Raw genomic sequence first — 19,956 nt, 5'->3', positions numbered from 1 at the left:
TCTTTTAAATGATTAGTTAGTTGGCGAAATGAAAGCCGAACTTGTAAAGAATCGCTTACTGTCCTGTTACATCGACATGATTTAAAAACTAAAAACAATCACATACATGATCAGTTGGAAGTCACATGACCAGACCCCCTTTAGTCTGGTCACCCAAGGAAGGATGCAGTTTAACGTACAGGCACTAGGCACTAGGGTAGTCCAGTGTAATTAGTGTCCCATGGCTCTGTACTCCAGTGAAGTGTTCCAAAGCCTTATTGCTCTAGTGTAGCAAGCCGTCGTCCTGCAACCAAAGGACCCGGGTTCAAATCCCACCTCCTACTGTAGTACCCATGATCAAGGTACTTCTCTGAGATGCATGTTGCTTTGGAGAAAAGCGTCTGCTAAATCAATAAATGTAAATGTACTTAACCTTAAAATGCTCTAGTAAAAATCATTGTTGTGCAAATTTGACGAATCACTAAGTTTCTTAGTATACAAAAATACAATGTTGTAAGATGCTTTTGAGATAGGGGTCTGCTAAGTTAATAATTACGCAGGTGGCATATTTGATTACTGCAGTAGAGTTTACTATGGTTATGTACTGCGATGGCGTGTTCTGGATGAGCTCTATATTCATCTGCTGTGCTTTTGAGGTAGAACTTTAGCCAAGATATGGTGAACCCGACGTCACTGTAGATGGAGCTGAAACTTCAAGCGCTTACATTATGTAAGTTGCTCCAGCACACAAACACCGCATTTAGCCAACTTCTATAACCATTATGTCTGCTCGACTGTACGCTTTTAACCTCATTTCATTTCCAGGTGGTCTTTCCTGTCACTCTTGTTTTAATGAAATGGTTTTTCATGGAGGAAAAACCCGTTTGGCCCGTTGAGTATTAGAAAAAGCCTTTTAATAAAACGTTGTAGCATGTCAGTTGTGTCCAATGTACATATTATCCAAGGAGGGATTGTTAAATTGCTCTGTTTTCGACGTCCATATGGCTGCCGCCGGCTGCTGGAACGTGCTGTTGGCCGTCTCCGTGCTTCTGTCCACAGGACAGACCCAGCGGCTCGCAGCCCAGCGCGACGGACTCTAAATCCCCCTCCCGTTTCCTGTTAGTTGGGGCGGACTTCCACGGAAACAATGGCATGGGCTAATCCGGGGATTTGCCACGACTCTGGATAAAGGCCCATGTTCCTGGACTGCAATTTCTTGTTATAAACGTCTCATCTCTCCTGTCCCCTGCTTTGTTCTGGTCATGAATAGCCTGATTGTGGATTACTGGAGGTGCAGCATGTCCAATTAAACTCCTACTTCTCCCTGACCCACCCCCGGGTCTGTGGGATTTCCAGCCTTTAGATATGTGGCAGGGCCATTAAGGGGCCCGAGAAGCCCCCCCCCCCCCCCCCCCCAGTCAGTGGCTAACAATGTGAGAGGAAGGTCAGAGGTCAAAGGCGAAGCCTGAGAGGCCAGGAGAGAGGTTGCAAAGTTGTTGTGTTGTTGCTCTGCGGTTCAACCCCTCGTGTGTTTTCCCTGCCCAAGGATGAGATTTTCCAAAGCTGTAATTCCAGAAGATTAATTAACAAAATTTACAGCACCCCCTCCAGCACCGCACACACATATTCACCCGGTCTCTCTTTGGTGTGGCAGCCAATTGAAATGCCTAACCAGTTGATACGGGGCAACAATTAAAGATCCGTTCTCTGGCTCGCGTGCGACAGGCTGACACGGTGGGAATGATGCCCCCTGGCACTTGCACACCTCCCTGGCACGGAGGTTCTTTCACTAGGAATGGACACGCTATTCGTTATTTGCATGCAGCCATCACCGGCGCACAAAGCACTGATAATGACCGGGACTGGAAGCTGGCGGCCAGCCAGAGCCAGCAGTGCCCTGTTCCGCTCCCAGGCTGGGCAGCACAGGATCCCACCATGGTAAACACTTCCCTGGCAGAGGCTGTCGTGGGCCTAGAGCCTGTCCTCTCATAAGGCCTCTCATCAGGCTGTGGTGCCATCAAGATTTGCAAATTGTTGTAACATTTGAAATGTTTAATTTTCACATTTATTTATTTATTAAGACAAAAATGCCCCCTGTTCTGTGAATTAAATGCTCTGGTTTGTAGTGCTATATTTGCATATTTCGGTATTCTGAACTGCATTTACATTAAGCTCTGTTTTTCTCCAAAGCGACTTAGTGTTAAGATACTGACAATTATTTACCCCTTTATACCCAAATTACACGAATTGTACTAGTTTTGTTAATTTCAGGGTAATTTCAAGTCTTTTACTCTAGGGTATTACAGCTGGAGGTGGGATTCGAACCTGCAGCCTTTATGTTGAAAGGCATTAGCTCCAACCACTAAGCTACCAGCTGTTATTAAACAACACTTCTCCTAAACTAATGCTCTCTATTTATAAATACAGGCAGTTATTAAACTCTACTATTGTTGGCTATTATAGTAACAATAAATGATGAAAATTTAAAGGATTAAGTGAATTTTCTAGGTTTTGCACATGATTTTAAAAAGTTGAAATCGAAAGCATTAGTGCAGTTGCTGGCTTTATATTACTTGGTGAGTATATGAAGGTAGAGGCCTTTATATTTTACACCCCGTAGAACACAAAACGTTTATGATTTAAAATTGTTTTTGATTTAATCCTTGATTTTTCAAGGAAAGGTTCTACTGTGTGCTGCAAGTATTTAACAGCAGAAGTTGAGACGTGGAAGGTGTGACTTACAGTGTTAAAATAATTACAGCAATTTACCCATTTATAGAGCTGGGTAATTTTTACTGTGTCAGTTTAGGGTAAATACCTTGAGCAAGTGCACTACAACAGGAAGCAGGATTCAAACCCGAGTCCTTAGCGTCTAAGGCGGCAGCTGTAACCACTACGCCACCTACTGCCCTAGCGCTTGAATATCAGGCTCGTTTTTGTGTATTGTTGAAATTGTCATATTATTGTTTTGATTATTATTTTGTTCAGGTCAGAGAGATGGATGGCATTGCTCTCATCCTTGACAACTGCAACATCGACAGCAACAATCCCTGTATCCTTGACTTTTTTTTTGTTGGTGGGGCAGAGGTAGGGCAGGGCAGGGCAGGATCACTATAATTCTTGGTGAGTAACATAGCAGTAGTGACTTCACTTCTGATGCATTTTTAATTGCTGTGTCTGTCTTTCTTTGCTTCTTTTTTGTTTCTACAACTGAAATTTCTGAGTGCAGTCGTGTAATATTTTTCATGTAAATGTATCTTGTTCTGCTGGGAGGACATTGCGTCGCGTTTTTAAACATTCCAGCTTTTTCCCGTCCTTTAATGCTGCCGTAGGTCTGGAGTAAGGATATCTGTTCAATAAGTAGGACTTATATTGCAAACCAGCAGATGGGTTCATTTTCCTACAGCTCCTCTTTCTGCCTGTCACGGGTATCATTGGTATCATCAGTTGTGTCCTCCTTTCCTTGTGGGGAATGAACATTTTAATGCAGGGTAAGACCACTTCTGCTGAATTACGGCCTGCGTGCGGATTTGTTGCGAAACGCTGCCGAACAACCCTTTGCTCTCTGTGATGCAGGGGGCCTGTTGTCCGGCTCCACTGCTGGGTGAAAACGAGGACTTCTACATTTATTCATTTTCTCCGAAACAACTTACAGCGTTAAGCTGCTTACAGCGATTTACCCATTTATACAGTTGGGTAATTTTTACCGGAGTAATTCAAGGTAAGAAACTCGATCAAGGGTACTACAGGAGAAGGCGGGATTCAGATCTGGTTCCTTTGGGTACAAGGTGACAGCTCTAGGTACTATGCCACTTGCTGCCTGCTCAACTGCATTGGATTTAGGGCTGTGTGTGCTTGTGTTTTTACATTCATAGAACCCAGCAGCCCTAATATGCTTCTCAGGATTATGAATATATTTTGTATTTTGACCAAGCTGCCAATTTTACACCAGTAAAAGAGCCCTGGTGTTTACCCTGCTTCTTGTGTTGTGTTCAACCCTCGGGTTCTGGGTGTCCCATCTTTGTCCACGCAACAGTTCTTACTGCTTTCCTTGTACCTCATGTTGCCAAAATTCAAGTTATGGATTTTTTTAAATGTACAGTATAGTTAATTTTTCTTTATTTTAGAAGGATTGTTTATTTATCACAGCATTTTTTGTGTGTGTTATTGCTATATCTAAAACTTTAAAAGAAACTACCTAGTGAATAAATACAGATTTTTGTTGCTACGTTTTTGTGACTGCAAAGTTAAATTAGCATATGGTGGCAAACGTTTATGTCATGGATTGGTTACTTCCTTGTGGCCGGTTTTGTTAAAGTTTAGCACGGGATGCGAAGCCGATATTTACGGTTATTTTTACCAGATCAATTAAAGCTAAGTACTTTGCTCAAGGGTACTACAGCAAGTGGTGGGATTCACACCTAGGTCTGTCTAGTCCTAAGGCGATAACTGTACCCACTACATCACCTGCAAATCAAAGTTATGTTGATGAATCACTGAACCAATTAAAAAAAAGTGTTTTATCATTAGCAGTTGGTGGGATGTCTCCTTTACTTCTCCCCGCACAGTAGCTGAGAAACTTGCCGAGGGCTTCCCGTCAGGCACGTCGCACGTAAACGTGAAAGTGCTCTTTCCCTATGGGCTTGTCTGCCTCGACTCGAGCGACGTGCAGCGGGCTGCTGCCGCCAGACACGAGGCAGTAATCCCCCATTCCCTGGGGTTTTGCCACGAAGCTGCAGCGCGATCAGTCATAATAAATTTGTCACGTCTCTCTCAGAGCGGAGTACAAGTGCTGCCCCATCCACCGGCCCCAGTCACGGATGTTGCCGACTGCTGACAGCACGGCACTCGGACAAGCCTGTCACGTGAAGATGGCTGTGACTCTGAAAGGGGCTCAGCGGCAGCACGTCACTGCCAGCAGTAACATTTGTATGCAAGATCTGCCAATCACCGATGAATACCACCCTTGTAATCCCACAGAAGCTCAAACTGTGCATTATTTTGCAAAGAGAAGTACAGGACCATTCATCTCAAGCGGTTGGTAAATGTTTCCAGGCAGTGTTGGCCCTTTACTTTCTGTGTTCAAACCATTGGGGAACTTTGCATGTTGCAGGTCTTCTAGGGTTGTTGTCGTGTGAGCACGGAGAACCACATGTGGTGGTAGCGGTTAGAGCGGCCGAGTGCGGATCTGAAGGTCACGGGTTCAAATCCCAGATGCGGTGCCCTTGACCAAGATGCTAACCCTGAACAGCTTCAGTTAAAATTGCCCGGCTGTATAAATGTTAGTTTCCTTCGAAGGAAAGCGTCAGCCAAATGAATAAATGTAAGTGTCTTGATTTTTCTGTAAATGTTTTTGTGTGGATATGTGCAGGATATTTGTTCGGTGTATTCATGTGAATCTGGCTCGTTGAGAGCGACTCTGAAAGAACTTTCTACAGCGTGCTGCAGTACTGTGTGCGCGGACATGTTTGGCACCTCTTTTTTCCCGTGTTCGTGTGCGTGTTTGTCGTGTGTGGAATGGACTGACGAGTTGGGAAAGGAGATGATGGCATCAATCGGTGCGGTGTTTGCGTGTTCCAGCCCTCTTCACGGAAGAAAAATTAAAACGCTGAAGCGTGCCAAGCTCGGTTCCCAGAATTTTAAAGGACAGGGCATCTAAAAAGATTTCTCCATTGGTCTCAGTTTAAATGTCTTTATTTGCATGATAATAAAATAATTATAATTAGTCCTGCTCGGCTGGAAATGTGGCAGGGCTCTCCTGGTCAAAGGCTGTCTATTCTTTGGCTTCGTCAGTTGTGTTGAGTTTCCCGCTAGACACGCCCATTTCTTTTGGGAAGCAGGGATTGTGGGGAGAGCGCCATGCCCATCCTAGCTGTGCCAATTACATGAGAGTCTTGCTGAATCCAGTTGGGGAAGAGAGGGCACTGTGCCAGTTTGCTCACCATCTTTGCAGGGGAAGAATAGCAGTTTGAGTCCAACCGGCTGCACTATCTGGCTGTTTGAGGAACTGACCCCGTTTTATGTGTGGTTTGACACTAAAGATGCTGGCAGGTCTGCAATGGGTCAAGTGCCTGTCTCTCTTCTCTCTTCTCATTCTCAACTTGGTCCTTAATTTTACATCAGTAGGCGCATAGTATTCACTAAGTAAAAATGAATTAAAAATGAATTTGTGTTTCACCTTAAATACCGACTGCGTGTCCCATGCTAAACTTAAAACAAACTGCCCACAAAGAAGTGGTCCATGCGTTACGTGAATGTTTGTCAGCATCTGGTTGATTTAAGTTTGTAGTTTAAAAAAAAAAAAAAAAACAATAATAGAAATGTATCTGTTTATTTGCTATTTTGTAGTTTCTGTAAAAGTCTCGGATATAGCAATATAAATACAGTGACTAAAATCTGTCTTTGAAACGGCTCCCCCTCTCTTCCCACAGCGTTGCTTCAGTTTCTGTTTTATCTGAGTATGCTTTCCTACCACAATTTGCTATGTTACAGTCAAAAGTTTTATAGCACATTTGAACTACTTGAAGTTTTGGATATGGGTGGGACGTGGCACAGCGCCTGGGTGGTGCGAGAGAACGTGAGTTCGATCCCCACTCAGTTTGTGTGCAGTTTGTATGTTCTCTCCGTCTCTGCGTGGGTTTCCTCTGGGTGCTCTGGTTTCCTCCCATAGTCCAAAGACATGTTGCTCGTAGTGTGTGGGTGACAGAGGGAGCGTGTTCCATAGATGTATGGATGAGTGACCCATTGTAAGTAGTGTATATAGCAGTGTAAGTCACCTTGGTGAATAAGGTGTGTGGGCTCATCGCACTACATAGAGTTCATTGGAAGTGGATTTGGAGAAAAGCATCTGCTAAGTGAATAAATGTGAATCAGGTTTTTTTTGTGTGGTTAACAAAACGTACTTAACATTATGATATGTCGTAACCACTTATTTACATACAATTTACATATATAAATTTACATGTATTAATTTAGCAGATGCTTTTCTCCACAGCGATGTACATCTCTGAGAACAACACGAAAAGTGCATAACATCCATCCATCCATCCATCTTCCTCCGCTTTTATCCGGGGCCGGGTCGCGGGGGCAGCAGTCCGAGCAGAGTACTCCAGACCTCCCTCTCCCCGCACACCTCCTCCAGTTCCTCTGGGGGAACCCCAAGGCGTTCCCAGGCCAGCCGGGAGACATAGTCTCTCCAACGTGTCCTGGGTCTGCCCCGAGGCCTCCTCCCAGTGGGACAAGCCCGGAGCACCTCCCCAGGGAGGCGTCCAGGAGGCATCCGGAACAGATGCCCGAGCCACCTCAACTGGCTCCTCTCGATGCGGAGGAGCAGCGGCTCTACTCCGAGCTCCTCCCGGGTGACTGAGCTCCTCACCCTATCTCTAAGGTCTTCGGTGGGCTCACCACCTGCCGGAGAAACCGTAAGGGGCCGGTGCATTGTGATTTGGGCGGTGGTCGGGGCCGAGTGCCCAGCCGACCCAAACCTCGGGCGCCAACTCTGGTGCATAACATCAACAGAAAGAGATTTCAGTGCGAAACCAGTATACATTACGTGAGTAGCTGCATATAGGGTTCTTTGCTATAAAAATTTTTAAATATTTTAAACTGAAAAATCGAGCTTTAAAAAGTATTCACCACTTTAACATTTGCTCTCATTAAAAAGCGCAACCTCAACCTGTTTCCATTACAATTTAAACAGAATTCACCTCTCTTTGTAATGTTAAATACATCTGTTTGTGTGAGATCAACCTATTGTGTACAGAGCAATTTGAAGACAAATGAACTTCTTGAAGTTCTTCTCCGACACAAGTTACTGTATATATGAACGGCCATGGGATCATTTTGAATTTGATTCTCTGGATTTTAAATGCATAATTGCACTTTTACCTTTGTTGTACAGTCGGTGACAAAGAAAATGTACCTCTCGGATATGTTGCGTGGAAATGACACTCGGAGCCTTCAGGGGCGCGTCAAGAAAAGTCACTCGGCATCACACGTTTCAATTATGCCGCGTGTCTGTGTGTGTTGCAATGAAGCAAGTTGATCTGTCATTCTTTCTTCATGAGGCAGGCAACCCCATTCGTGCGGTCGAGGTATTTTTCTGTATTGTTTTTAAATGGCGGCTTACTTGCGTACCTGGCTACGCCCGGACATGACTTGGGGAGCAGGCTAGCCGCGGGTGACAAATGCAGGGCGGCCTGTCTGCAGCGAGTGAGCTGGGAGTGTTGCTCCTGCGGGCTTCCAGGGATCCTCTGATCATGATGGACTGGTGTTTCCCCTGTCGTGTGGAGAACTGTTAGTAATCAAATGAGCATTTAATTATAAAGTCAACACGCAGGGAGGCTGATGGGTTCTGGAGCTCGCGTGTAACTGGAGCACTCCACACATCCCGGTGCAGGAGAGTCGAGGAGCTTGGGTGCTTTCCTCGCAGTTACACTCTCTGCTGGTACAGCACAGCAGTCTGTAATGGGAAATATGCCCCTAGTGAACTTGTAAGACTTTTTTTTTTTTTTTTTTTTTTCTTTTTTTCTTTTTGCAGTTGCTGTGATTTTTCTGCAGCTGTGATACAAGAAGTAAAACTGGTGAAAAGCTTTCACTTGTTTGGTGTGGAAGATGGAGGACCTGATTACCTCTTCTTGGCACGTGTTAGCCTCCACCAACAGAGGGGAGGATCTCACAGTGGTTCATTTACATGCTTTTACACTAGATGTCAGTGTGGTGTTTGACTGCTGTGCATACAAAGATGAAGCCCCCCCCCATCCCCTCCTTTGTGTCTCCCAGCCTTGGCTTTAAGGTCCATCTTCACCTGCTCCATTGCTATATACCAGAAGTGTCAAACCTTTCCTGGCCAAGAGCCACAGTTATTGTTGACTGGCCTATGTGTTTAAAAAAAAAAAAAAAAACAGTGACATACTGACCTTAAATATCTTAACTTAAAAAGTTTTTTTTTTTTTTTTTTTTTTATTTAGTTGCGGTATATCTATAACTGCATTACTATATGATTAAATAAAATGTACAGTATTTTTGGCAGCTATAGTATGTATTAATAAAAAGTTCTTGTTGGCCACATTTTGTGAAACTGCACACTGCATATAACCCTTAGGCCACACTGTGGGACACCCCTGCTCTATACGGTACCATGGTGTTTAGGCTGTGTTCAAAAATGTTACCCTGGGGAATTAAGTGTGGACTCTCAGGGGTCACATAGCGCTGTCCTTTTTTCCAGCAGGTTCGACTTTGGTGTCGGTGATTGTCTTTTAAGTGTGTGTGTCCTTGTAGGAGCTATGCACGATAAACAGGCATTATTTAATAATTAGAGGTTTTGGTCTAACTGCTGAATATAATTGTTAGTTTTTTCCAAACACTGTTTATGTATTATGAGATTTTTATTTAGCCGTGATGGTCGCTTTGTTGGAGGCTGCCTGTTGAATGTTAGGAGTCTCCTGGAGGTATGCTTTGTATGTCCATTTGGGCGAGAACTCGCATGTGACCTCCCACGCCCATCCAGGGTGCCCCTCTCACACACACACACACACACACACACACACACACACACACACACAAAAATCTGCTGCAAGGACGCCTTGTTCTGGCTCTAGCCTTACAGCTTGCCTGGGGCCCTCTCGGTGGAGTTTGTTTTCTCTTTTTCCTGACAACCTGGTTGCAGGAATTCATGGTTCCGCAGAACAATGGAAGAGCCCCTACCATTTGCATGGGTGAGAGCTCTCCATGCCACTATGCCGCAACTGTATAATGAGTGTGCGCAAGTGTGTTTGTGTATGTCTGTGCACAAAAGTGTTTCTGTTGTTTGGGTTCAGGTTAAAACCGGAGACCCTGGTCTTTTCGCTCAGGTCACAGTCTTGACCCAGTTTGCATGGTTTCGCAGACTTAGCCGGCAATAGGCAACCCCGATCTTCCATTGTGTCCTGCTGTCATATGTCCAGAGTCTTGGATTATAAAACCTTTTGCGTACTGAAACGAGCAAATGAGTCCTCTGCTGTCTTTAGCCTACAGCTCCATGTGTGCAAAAGGTGGTTCTCTAGTTATGTCGGTTGCCCAGGTGACTGTGGAGAACAGGAGGGCATCAACACACTTCAGTATTGTTCATCCTCCTCCACACAAAGGTAAAGAGTTGTCCAAATTCGAAGCACAAGCGCCAGATTTGACAAAGGCAGATTTATGCACTGTTTTTACGCAGAAGGAACTGGATCCACAGTGATAGGCCTCACATAGGTAATTATAAGATTATGGTCTTGGGTTTTGGTGCTAGTAATTATCCTGAGAGTGGTCTGCAATCTGTGGTATGTTTGTGATGCGTGGAGCATTGCTGTGATTGTGTGCGAGGCCCACAGGACTGGTGTCGGTTTCTTCAGCGCTTATTGTTCATGTCCCAAAATGACAAACTCCTGTAGACTATGGACCCTTTAGTTGCCCAGGATCTTGCAAATGGACCTATAAGGACAAACACTTATTCTTCACAGCTCGCAGTCTTTAATGCTTTGCGGGGAAAGAAATATAAATATATAGCAGATCCGTTTGGATTTATGTATTAACAGTGCCAACTATTTGAATGACTCTTTTAAATGTCAGGAAACTCAGGATATTTTTCAAAATGTAATTTGAGCCTGGCGCAGCTGGTTTGGCCGATGCCCGCTGTGTGGCGGGTCCAGGGTTCGAGTCCTGCTTGGGGTGCCCTTCGATGGATTGGTGTCCCATCCTTGGTGTGTCCCCTCCCCTTCAGTCTTGCACCCTGTGTTTCCGGGATAGGCTCCGGCTTGCCGCGACCCTGTACGGGACAAGCGGTTGTTGCCGTTGGTTGGTGATTTACATTTGCAGGAGACCAGTGTATCTCACTTCCACTAATTTGCGGCAGATTTGTGTAATGGGCATTGAACTGCAAACCATAGAGTAACATCACTAGTAAGGCTGGAAGGAGATATCATTGAGCTCCACAAGGGATATGCCAGCCTTCAGCCTATTTCAGGCGCCTTCTGTAACATCCTGCAATTAATGTAAGGAGATCAATAGCCAGAATCTGTTCCACCAAAGAGAGCCCACACCCTCTGGTTATCATTTAGCAGACATGTTGCTAGGTCTCTAGTTTGCTTTTAATCTGTCATCTTTAGCACAAAGGGGATGGGTGTTTATATTAAACATTTATCATTCTTCTTTAAAGTTTAACCGGGAGCTGATATATTAGTGCTGATAATAATGATAGGGGATTGAGGTAGGAGCAGGAGGTGTCTCACCACGCCTGCTGTTATTCTCCCCTTCATGGGCTCATACATCCACTCGTTGGTTTGTACCACCTATGGGTTATTGGTTTTGTCACTGTCAAAGTGTAAGCTCCAGCAAGATAACTTGTCTTGAACCTTCAGGCAACAGGACAGTTTCTTGCTTTAGAGATGATGATGTGATGGTGACCAGAAATCAAATTTGCCTTCCTGAGTCATCCGTCAATCACCGGTTTCATGCTGGTGTTTGGGTGCTGATTCTGCTCTTTTCTTGTCTTTGACAAATGCTATGGAATGCCTGGTCAGCAGCTAGGTCATGGTGTTTCCTTGTATTTGTAGAGCTTCTGAGAATGTGCTCCAATGCCTCTCTCTTTGGACGTAATGAACATGATGGAAAATCAGCTTTTCCCAGATGAACAGGTTAGATGGACTTGGCAGCACAGCACAAGCAGCTTGGATGCAGAACTTAATATCCTGAGACTCTGCTTTCCTAAGACAGACATTATGTTCCAGCACTAGTTCCCACTTTGTCTATCCTCCCTACTGTTGCATCCCTACCGTCCTAGTAATTTGGGGTTTTTCTTCATTGCTTTTTGTACCTCTTCCCATTGTATTACCTACCGCAGCACATCGCCTACCTAACACATTAGTAACGATGTAGAAGAATCACCACTTTGTGGAGAGGTGAAATTATTCACCAGTACTAGGAAGATGGTCAAGGTAGAGGGTAAAATGGGTAGAGCAAAACATAGTCATCAGTCTGCAAAAAACCAAAATGGGCTTCACCTTCTAGTAGAACAGCAAGGACAATGACCCAGCGTTCAAAGCTCAATTTTAGTTTGTGATTAATGTTCAGAACCCAGACTGGTAAATTTCAAGTTTGTGAAAAATGGGAGCATTTAAAAGGTTTTCCGTAGATCACACAGAAAAATCCAAGAGAAGGGTTTTATGTGGGTTTGTGTCCTTTCTTTAGAAGTCTCTTAGATTCTTAGATACCAAACATCTGTCATAAGGTGTCTGAGGCATGGAGAAGCAGATAATATTTACACAAACCCTTCTCAGAAATGGCTTGTTTAGACACTGATACTTTATGTGTTCCTCTCTTTGTGCAACAAGAATACTGGTGAAATTATTCCTTTCCTTGGCTGTAGCTGTGTGCTAAAAAAAAGTGAAGGCCTTTCTGTCTCAGAACAGACCATTCAAATAATTTCTGTTAAAATTAAGTCAGTTTCACTTATGACGACGTATTGTTTAATTTGGCTTGTGCCACGCTAAATTCGTATCCTCCATTAGCCCTTCTTTGCTAGTTTCAGTTGTAATAATCTAAGTAATCATGGCCCCATTTGGACTGTCCGGACATTCTCAACTTGTTTCATTGATTTCTTTTGTCTTACTTTTTTCTTGCATTGCTTGAATCAATGTATAATCATTTTATGTTTTGTTTGTCGGCATTTGGTAAGTGTATGGCAGGTAAAGTCAAGCAAGTACAGCTAAACAGAATTAGAGAGTATTTAATAAAGGGAAACTGCTTTTTTGTGTTATGAACACCAATGGTAACTACTGAGGGAATTGTCTGTTTTAATTGCGTTGTGATATTTTAGCATAAAGAACCTCCACCATATAAATCATCTTGTTTAAAATTGTGTTATCAAATGATTTTCGTTTCAATCACGCCAAACTGAGCAGCAAATAAAGTAGCAATAATGAAGTCATATTTAGTTTGTTGTCTGATATGTCACACATTTCCACAATTACGATGGATAGCTCGTAGTGTAGTGGTTAGCGCTGCTGCCTTTGGATCTAAAGGTTGCAGGTTTGATTCCCACCTCTGGTTGCAGTACCCTTGAGTGAGGTACTTACCCTAAAACTCCTCTATTCAAAAAAAAAAAAAAAAAAATTACCCAGTTGTATATATGGGTAAATAATTGTAATTTACTTCAGAGAAAAGTATCAGCTAACTAAATGTAAAATAAATTGTTAAATAAAACTGCTCAGCCATGTGGTCCTTTTTCACCTTGATTATAGTCATTGTGTTGATGGTCTATTTTATAATTTTCTTCTCAGTGGGTGGCAGGTTGCTTCTGGGCCTACTGGACTTGGCATTGATTGTGGAAGCATTGGCTACATAGCCTTATCCACTATGACCGTTTTCTGATGGTCATCATGTTACCTACAACATACCTAGCTAAACTAGCTAGTTAATTAACCTAATGTAGCTAAACATCCTTATATAGCGAAACTACTATTAGATCATTCTTCTATTATAACATGGACCCCAACTCACAGTAATCATCGCATCATGTAATGACAGAAAATGCTCTTAGCCAGTAAAATATGACTTTTTTCTTCTCTGTAACTGCTGTGTGTTGCTTTTTGAGTCCATTGTACTCGCACTGAAATGTCAAAATAATCTCAGTATATTAACAGCTGTGTGTCCACTTTAAATGAAAAACAGCACATCAAGGAATGTCAGAAAAGGAAATAGATGCGGCTTTATTCTTGAAATTTTTTTTCATGCTTTGGAGAGGCTGGCAGGGCGACTCGTATTTTTGCGCAAATATCCCTGACTGATTTATCGCTCCCCTGGAGTGTACTAATGTAGAAATTATGGACTCCCTGGTATTTATTAAATTTTATTGACGCACGGAGTCTTTCATTTTTCAGGAAAGTTCCAGTCTAGATTGACAGTTTACATAACACTGCATTGATCCTTCTTTCAACAAAAGCACTATTTGCCTAAGTTAGTAACACAAAGAATCACTTTATTTAGTTTAAAAAATCTATTAATGTGAAAAATATCATAGTACTTGAGCAAATTTTTTCAGTGCATTGGTACTTCCTGCTTCTAAAAATTAATTTTTCACATAACAATTGCTAGTGATTTTTGGTTATAGAAATATAGCAGTTCCTTGTAGAGTTGGGACTAAATCGATTGTCAGGGTTAGTACAGTGAGTTTGTCTTGGATGGACAGTGTATAAGCAGTCAGTATAGACAGTTTGTCCTGGGTTAATTGTGAGTCTGCATTCAGTGTATTGGGATTGTCCTGGGCCAACCATATGTTTTCAGGAAATGTTTGGGTTGACCATGTGTTTGCGGTCAGTGTGGAGAGTTTGTCCTAGACCTATTGTGTGAGAGAGAGAGAGAGAGAGAGAGAGAGAGAGAGAGAGAGAGAGAGAGAGAGAGAGAGAGAGATCACTGCAGGCAGGGACAAGGAGTGGCAGACAAAGAAAGGAGGGACAGGAGCTAAATATATTAGCTATTAACTGTTATCTACCAACCAATAAATATGATCAAATATTAACAGTTTAAATAAATCTCAGATACAGATTTGACAATATGTATGAACTGTTTCCCACAATCTGGATTGTCTTATAAAGATTATGAGTCAGTTGTTTGCGTGAGACTTGATGACCAAGGTAGACCGAGACATGAGCCCATTACTCAAAACCTTCAAGTCCTCAGGACTGGCACTCCTGGGTCTGCCGCCCTTTGAGACAAAAAGTAAGAGTCTTTGTGGGATCAATACAAGGTATTCACACCCAGCACAGAAGGTCAGCTAGTGCTTGCTGGAATTCAGTTCTACCTACTGATAAAGCCAACGCTTGTTTCGTATCCGCAATGAACTCTCTCGGTTGGGTCTGCTTGGTTGTTCTGTTGAGTTTGTCCTTTATGCAGATTTGAAACAAATAGCCTCTCTTTCTTTTTGTGTGAGCCACAAGAACAGGAGAAGCTTGTTAAAGAGAAGCGTAGAACACAATAAAGGTGCTTAAACTGTTGCTGGGATTAGGAACTTTTAAACATGTTTAATTTCACCCCTATGGGCAGCGGGAGAAGAGGGCGATGAGAATATTACCTCACACGCATTTTAATCTCCTGTAGCCCTTGAGCGCCGCCGGTCTAGATGGGAGAATTTGGGTCCAGGTCTGCTAACAAGCCAGCTCATGTAAAATTCATCACCTTCTTTATGGAGCTGTTCACAAAGGGGAGGACATGCATTGAAGAAAGCCAGGCTGCATTTTGGTACATGAGCAGGACACAGATCATCATGTGTCTCTTCAGACTTCTCCAGTTGCTCTTTGAGTTGGATGTGAAGGCTTCATGCTGATTTATGTTCGAAAATATCTCCCACTTTGTATATGAAAAAAGACACTTGAGCTTTTAGTGGCCTTGTGTGGTGGGTGTCCTGACGTTTGTAGTATAGTATACTAATAGCACCGCTCAGCCAAAAGCACCCCCCCCCCCCCCCCCCAGCCTAATGAGTCACACCGCAATTGAGGCATGGACTGAATGGTTCGACCCTGAATGGTGAAGGCATTTAGCGCCTTTATTTTTTGTTTGGCGAAAACTGTCATTTCCCTAAGATCTGCCCTATTTTGTTGAACATCTTATGAAGCAAATCCTAAAAGCAGTGTCATGTACTCAGATGTCTGAATTGCTGAAACAGACTGAAGACACCTGTCTTGTCCAGTAAGCAGACTTGAGTCAGCTGTAGGAGTTGCTGCAATGAGGCTTTGAAATAGTAAGGAACCATTCCTGTGATAGCAATACCAATATTAGCCTATCTGTCTGAATCTCCATTTGTGGCTCGTTTGTCAGAAGGACACCTGTATGGGCCACGCGGAATACTGGTGATGGGCAACTTGTAGAAACCTATGTTTCAGCCCACTTTGACATTTTATGCAGATTTCCTGCAAGGCAGCTCCATGGATAAGCCATACATATAGGATATTGTGACCCACCATGGCTTGGTGGGTTCAAGGAGTGATCAGTTTTATTTTCCTTTCCCATAATTCTTAAATGTCAGCAAATAAATGAGAAATATTTTCAGTAATAACCAAACTACTCGGGTTTCATTACTGAAAATCAAAGATCATGACCAAGCATAAGTCAACCTTAGCACAAAACGTAAAAATACAAGTACAATACAAAATATCTGAAAGTTCCATTTTTGCTCAAAGGTCACCAATGAAGAAAAGTTTCATTCTCCTGCCTTTATGTTCAAGTCCTGTTTCTTCTGAATTGGCCACTCCTGGTACTTATTTCCTCCTAACAAGCACACACCAGGTGAGATTTAGAGTCCAGGCAAGGAGTGGAAGTAGACGGGCTTCTTTCCGCCACCGATACATTAATGAATCTACCAGGTTGCCCCATTTTGACAGTCCATCTGAACATTGAGCTTTAACACTTTTTATAGATACTCCATCCTTAGATTTTCAGACACACCTTTTTAACTGAGACTGAAATAGCCAAATCTAGAGGAGGTTAAAGCAGTGCCCTTACGGAAAGTACTTTTGGAGGGAGGGAGGCAGGAAGAGCCTGAGGATTCTTTCTGGAATGCTGGGGAGTTACTGTGAATTTATTGTGGGTTAGATGGATGAGCCCTCCCCCAGGTGCAAGAGGGACATTATGTTAAAGTGTTCATTTGTTTGGGTGTAGCAGACTTGTGTGAGGAACAATATGAGGAACTTTACAATGATTTAAATTCTGGAGATTGGCCCCAGTGTCCTCATTCTGGCTGTTTGAGTACTCATTTACTGTCCGGTTCTCTCTGAAATGGGAAAGGTTTGTTTGTCTTTTTCTTTTCCTTTTTTCTGAGTTGTCACTCATTTTATGAGTGGTGTGGGTTTCATAGTAAGATCTTCTGCACAAACATCATTTGAAGTTGGAGGAAACAATGTGTGATGTGATGCTGACAGGATATTTTATAGCCCATGTACTCCTAAAAAGAGCTTGGTTTAGTCTTCAGCTTCCAGTCAGATTTGCCAGTTTCTTCTTCCAGTTTTCTCATTGCCAAGGCTGGCCTCTTATACCTGTTAGTGCTTTGAATACTGTTTTCATGTTTTCTCTTAATCCAGATGGAAACCAATTGTCAATTTGTTTTTCCGTAGATGAAAGTCGTCGTTCATTGGCCATCAGAGCGCTCTTGTTAGGTGTTTAAAAAGCAAGGGGTATATCCATCAACTGGAGCCAAAGCTGGCCATAGGACCATTGCACCTATTTGGTCCATTGGGGGTCTGTATAGTGCTGGTTGCAAAAAAGGAAGCAATGAAGCCAATTTCATAATCCAGAAACTCTGACAGTCTTGGAATTCCTTGGTTTTGATGCTTTAATTTTTTAATTGCTCTGCACACATTTTTGACTGTCAGTCACGGTGATGTCAGCGGAAGAAGCCTTTTCAAATCAAAACTGATCAGATCGTATGTAAGGTGAAACATGCTCCAGGATGCTCAGCATCCTTGTGACGTCAAAGCAAAACTTCTGAGTTTGCAGAACAGGAGGCAAAAATAACATTTGTGCAAACAAATCTGAAATCTCACACTGTCTGTCAATGGTCAAAAAACAAATCAGATTCCTCTCAGAAGTTTCTCAGTTAATATAGGTTCAAATCCATTCAGCCTTGACCTGTGGTGGACAGATCTGTGATGCTCTAAGGCTGTCCCATCCCAGTGTGGTGGGTTTTCCCTCAACTCATTTTTAGGGAATGTCACACAGAGACTTTGTCACAGTGTTGTGTGCTGTCATCTGTTCCCTTCATTGCCTGTTCAGATGAAGACCTAGCTATCCCTTTGGGCAGAGTAGAGGCCCCTGAGGGCCAGAGAGGCCAGCAGGGCCCCTGGGATAAATGATTCACTTCTGCTGCTCTGCTCAAACACTGTATCATCAATTAGTCACAGGCTGAAACCCACATCTCAGTGCTGCTCTCCCCCCTCAATCTGAAGGATGAAGTTTCACTCCACCATCCATACAGCAGACTCTTTGCAGAGCAAAGGGCTGTGGAGCTGGCTGACTGGTGGAAAAAGCACTGAATGGCCAAAGTGCTATGATATGTCCAGAAGCGACTGTGTCATGACCGCCCCTTTCCTGGAAGGCACGGTTGTTCTGGGGACATCATCCAAGCAGAGAGACTGATTGTAACGGTGCTGTCGATAGCACTTATTTTGGGCAACTTCTCTGGGTGTGCGATTATACTTTTATCAGTAATATACACACTTTAAAGTAAGTCATAGTTGTTCTCCCACTACTTTGTGGTGTTTGAATGATCTTTTGACACGTTAAGGTTCTTTGGAGTCTCAATGATGAGGCACAGTAAAGCTCAAAGATTATTACCGCTTTTGCGGAATTTCACCAGGTGTTATCCGTCATGGTTGTACGCACATCCTTGAAAAAGGGGCAAACACCCGAGCTGATGTTAACGCGCCTGTGTCTCATATGCGTGTCCCGTGTGCATGCCTGCACGTGCCCCTTCTCTATCTTAATACAGCCTGAAACTTATCAGTATGTTCTTTAAAAACTAGATAAGGCCTTTTTTTTTTTTTTTTTTTTTTTTTTTTTTAGTCCATGTGTGGAAATTCACCTTAGACGGAAGTGCGCCGTGTTCCAGAATTTTCTATATGCGGTTTCACAGTAGTAAGAAAAATACAAAAGACATAAATGAATAATACAGTGAACAGTAAGTGATGGGTACATAAACTGGGTATACTCCATCAGTGGTTTGTCTGATACTTCTGCCTGTTTGCTGTTTCTGGCGTGTGTATGCTTCAGTGTGCATCCATGCATGGTGTGTGGTCTGTCTGTTGGTACCTATGACTGGTGTATGATTCCTTTACCAGTAACATCTCAGTCATCAGTCAATGGGCTATCTTTGCTCTGCGTGTGATCTTGGACCACAACCGGAAGAACCAAGAGGTGGTGCAGGCGCTCGAGCGTCGTGGGGTTGCAGACGACTCGACCCTCAGGAAGATGGGCTTCCGGCTAGAGGAGAGGGACGGGAGCTTGCTGCTGAAACCCATCCGCAAGGAGCCCTGAGGACTCGGACCGGGAGCACCGGGGCGGATGGACGCATAGGGAGCAGCTCTGTGATTTAAGCTCATTTTAAATTGGGCATCATTAAATCAGGGGATGGAAAATTGCTGTAAATAGAAATGGTGACTCACTATGTAAATTTAGAAACAATACATTTATGCAGTCTGTCCTTTTTCATCCAGAGATGTTCTAAATGAAAGCGCTAATCATGGACTTTACAGTTATTGAATTTGCTAAGTTAGTTTTATGCTGCTTTTGCCATCTCATTAAATTTAATTGCATTTCTTCTTTCTCCAGCATGATGAAATGCAATTGTAGTTCTAAGGGGTATCGTGATGAATGCCGTTACTTCATACAGGCGTGTTTGAGGATTTACATGTTTCAGGTTTTTCACTTACTCCATTGCTGCATTCTGTGCAGGAAATCATTGGTATGAGTTGTACAGATAACTGTATTAGACCAATTATGCAAAGAAAATGAGTTGGAATGAAAAACAGGTGACACTACAATTTTTTTTCCCCTCCTGAAAACAATTGATCCAGCTTTCAAACCATCTTCAGTCTGTCCAAACTGTAAATAAAGAAAAGTTGCACATATATTTTTGTATGTTTTTTTATCTTCATGAGGACAATAGCAATGTAATATAGAAAGTTGATTCAAACCCTTAAAAAAGAAGTTAAGAAAGGCTTGATTTCAAAAACGTAAGATGTTAGAAACAATTTTGAGCATTTTGCAGAGTTGCACTGGTATTTGTGTAGCTATAAAAACAGAGATGTACTGTAGTTATTTGGTGGAACCCGGCAGTTTCTCCAGATGGAACTTGTTTTGAGTTGCATGCCGACTCTTCATCCTTCACCCACTCAAGTTTCCATCAATAAAACAACTTAGTGTTTTCACTCTTTGTTCCTGAAGCATGCAACTCTTAATCCTCCTATTAAT

The 19,956-nt window shown here is 42.9% G+C and overlaps 1 protein-coding gene across 2 annotated transcripts in view; it reads left to right on the top strand.

Annotated features, from left to right (window-relative positions):
* Positions 1–19,603, top strand: part of atxn10 (ataxin 10) — a 42,058-nt gene extending 22,455 nt beyond the window's left edge. For both annotated transcript variants that reach the window (XM_018754836.2, XM_018754835.2), the window contains exons 10-11: positions 2,968–3,031; positions 18,836–19,603. In XM_018754836.2, the coding sequence (XP_018610352.2) occupies positions 2,968–3,031; positions 18,836–19,020 (249 nt within the window). In that variant the 3' untranslated portion in view covers positions 19,021–19,603. The remainder of the gene's footprint in view (positions 1–2,967; positions 3,032–18,835) is intronic.
* The last annotated feature ends 353 nt before the right edge of the window (positions 19,604–19,956 follow it).

This window comes from Scleropages formosus, chromosome 5 (genome assembly GCF_900964775.1).
Source record: "Scleropages formosus chromosome 5, fSclFor1.1, whole genome shotgun sequence".
Taxonomy (NCBI): domain Eukaryota; kingdom Metazoa; phylum Chordata; class Actinopteri; order Osteoglossiformes; family Osteoglossidae; genus Scleropages; species Scleropages formosus.
The sequence above is the reverse complement of the archived record's forward strand: the minus strand, read 5'-3'. Positions and strand labels throughout refer to the sequence as shown.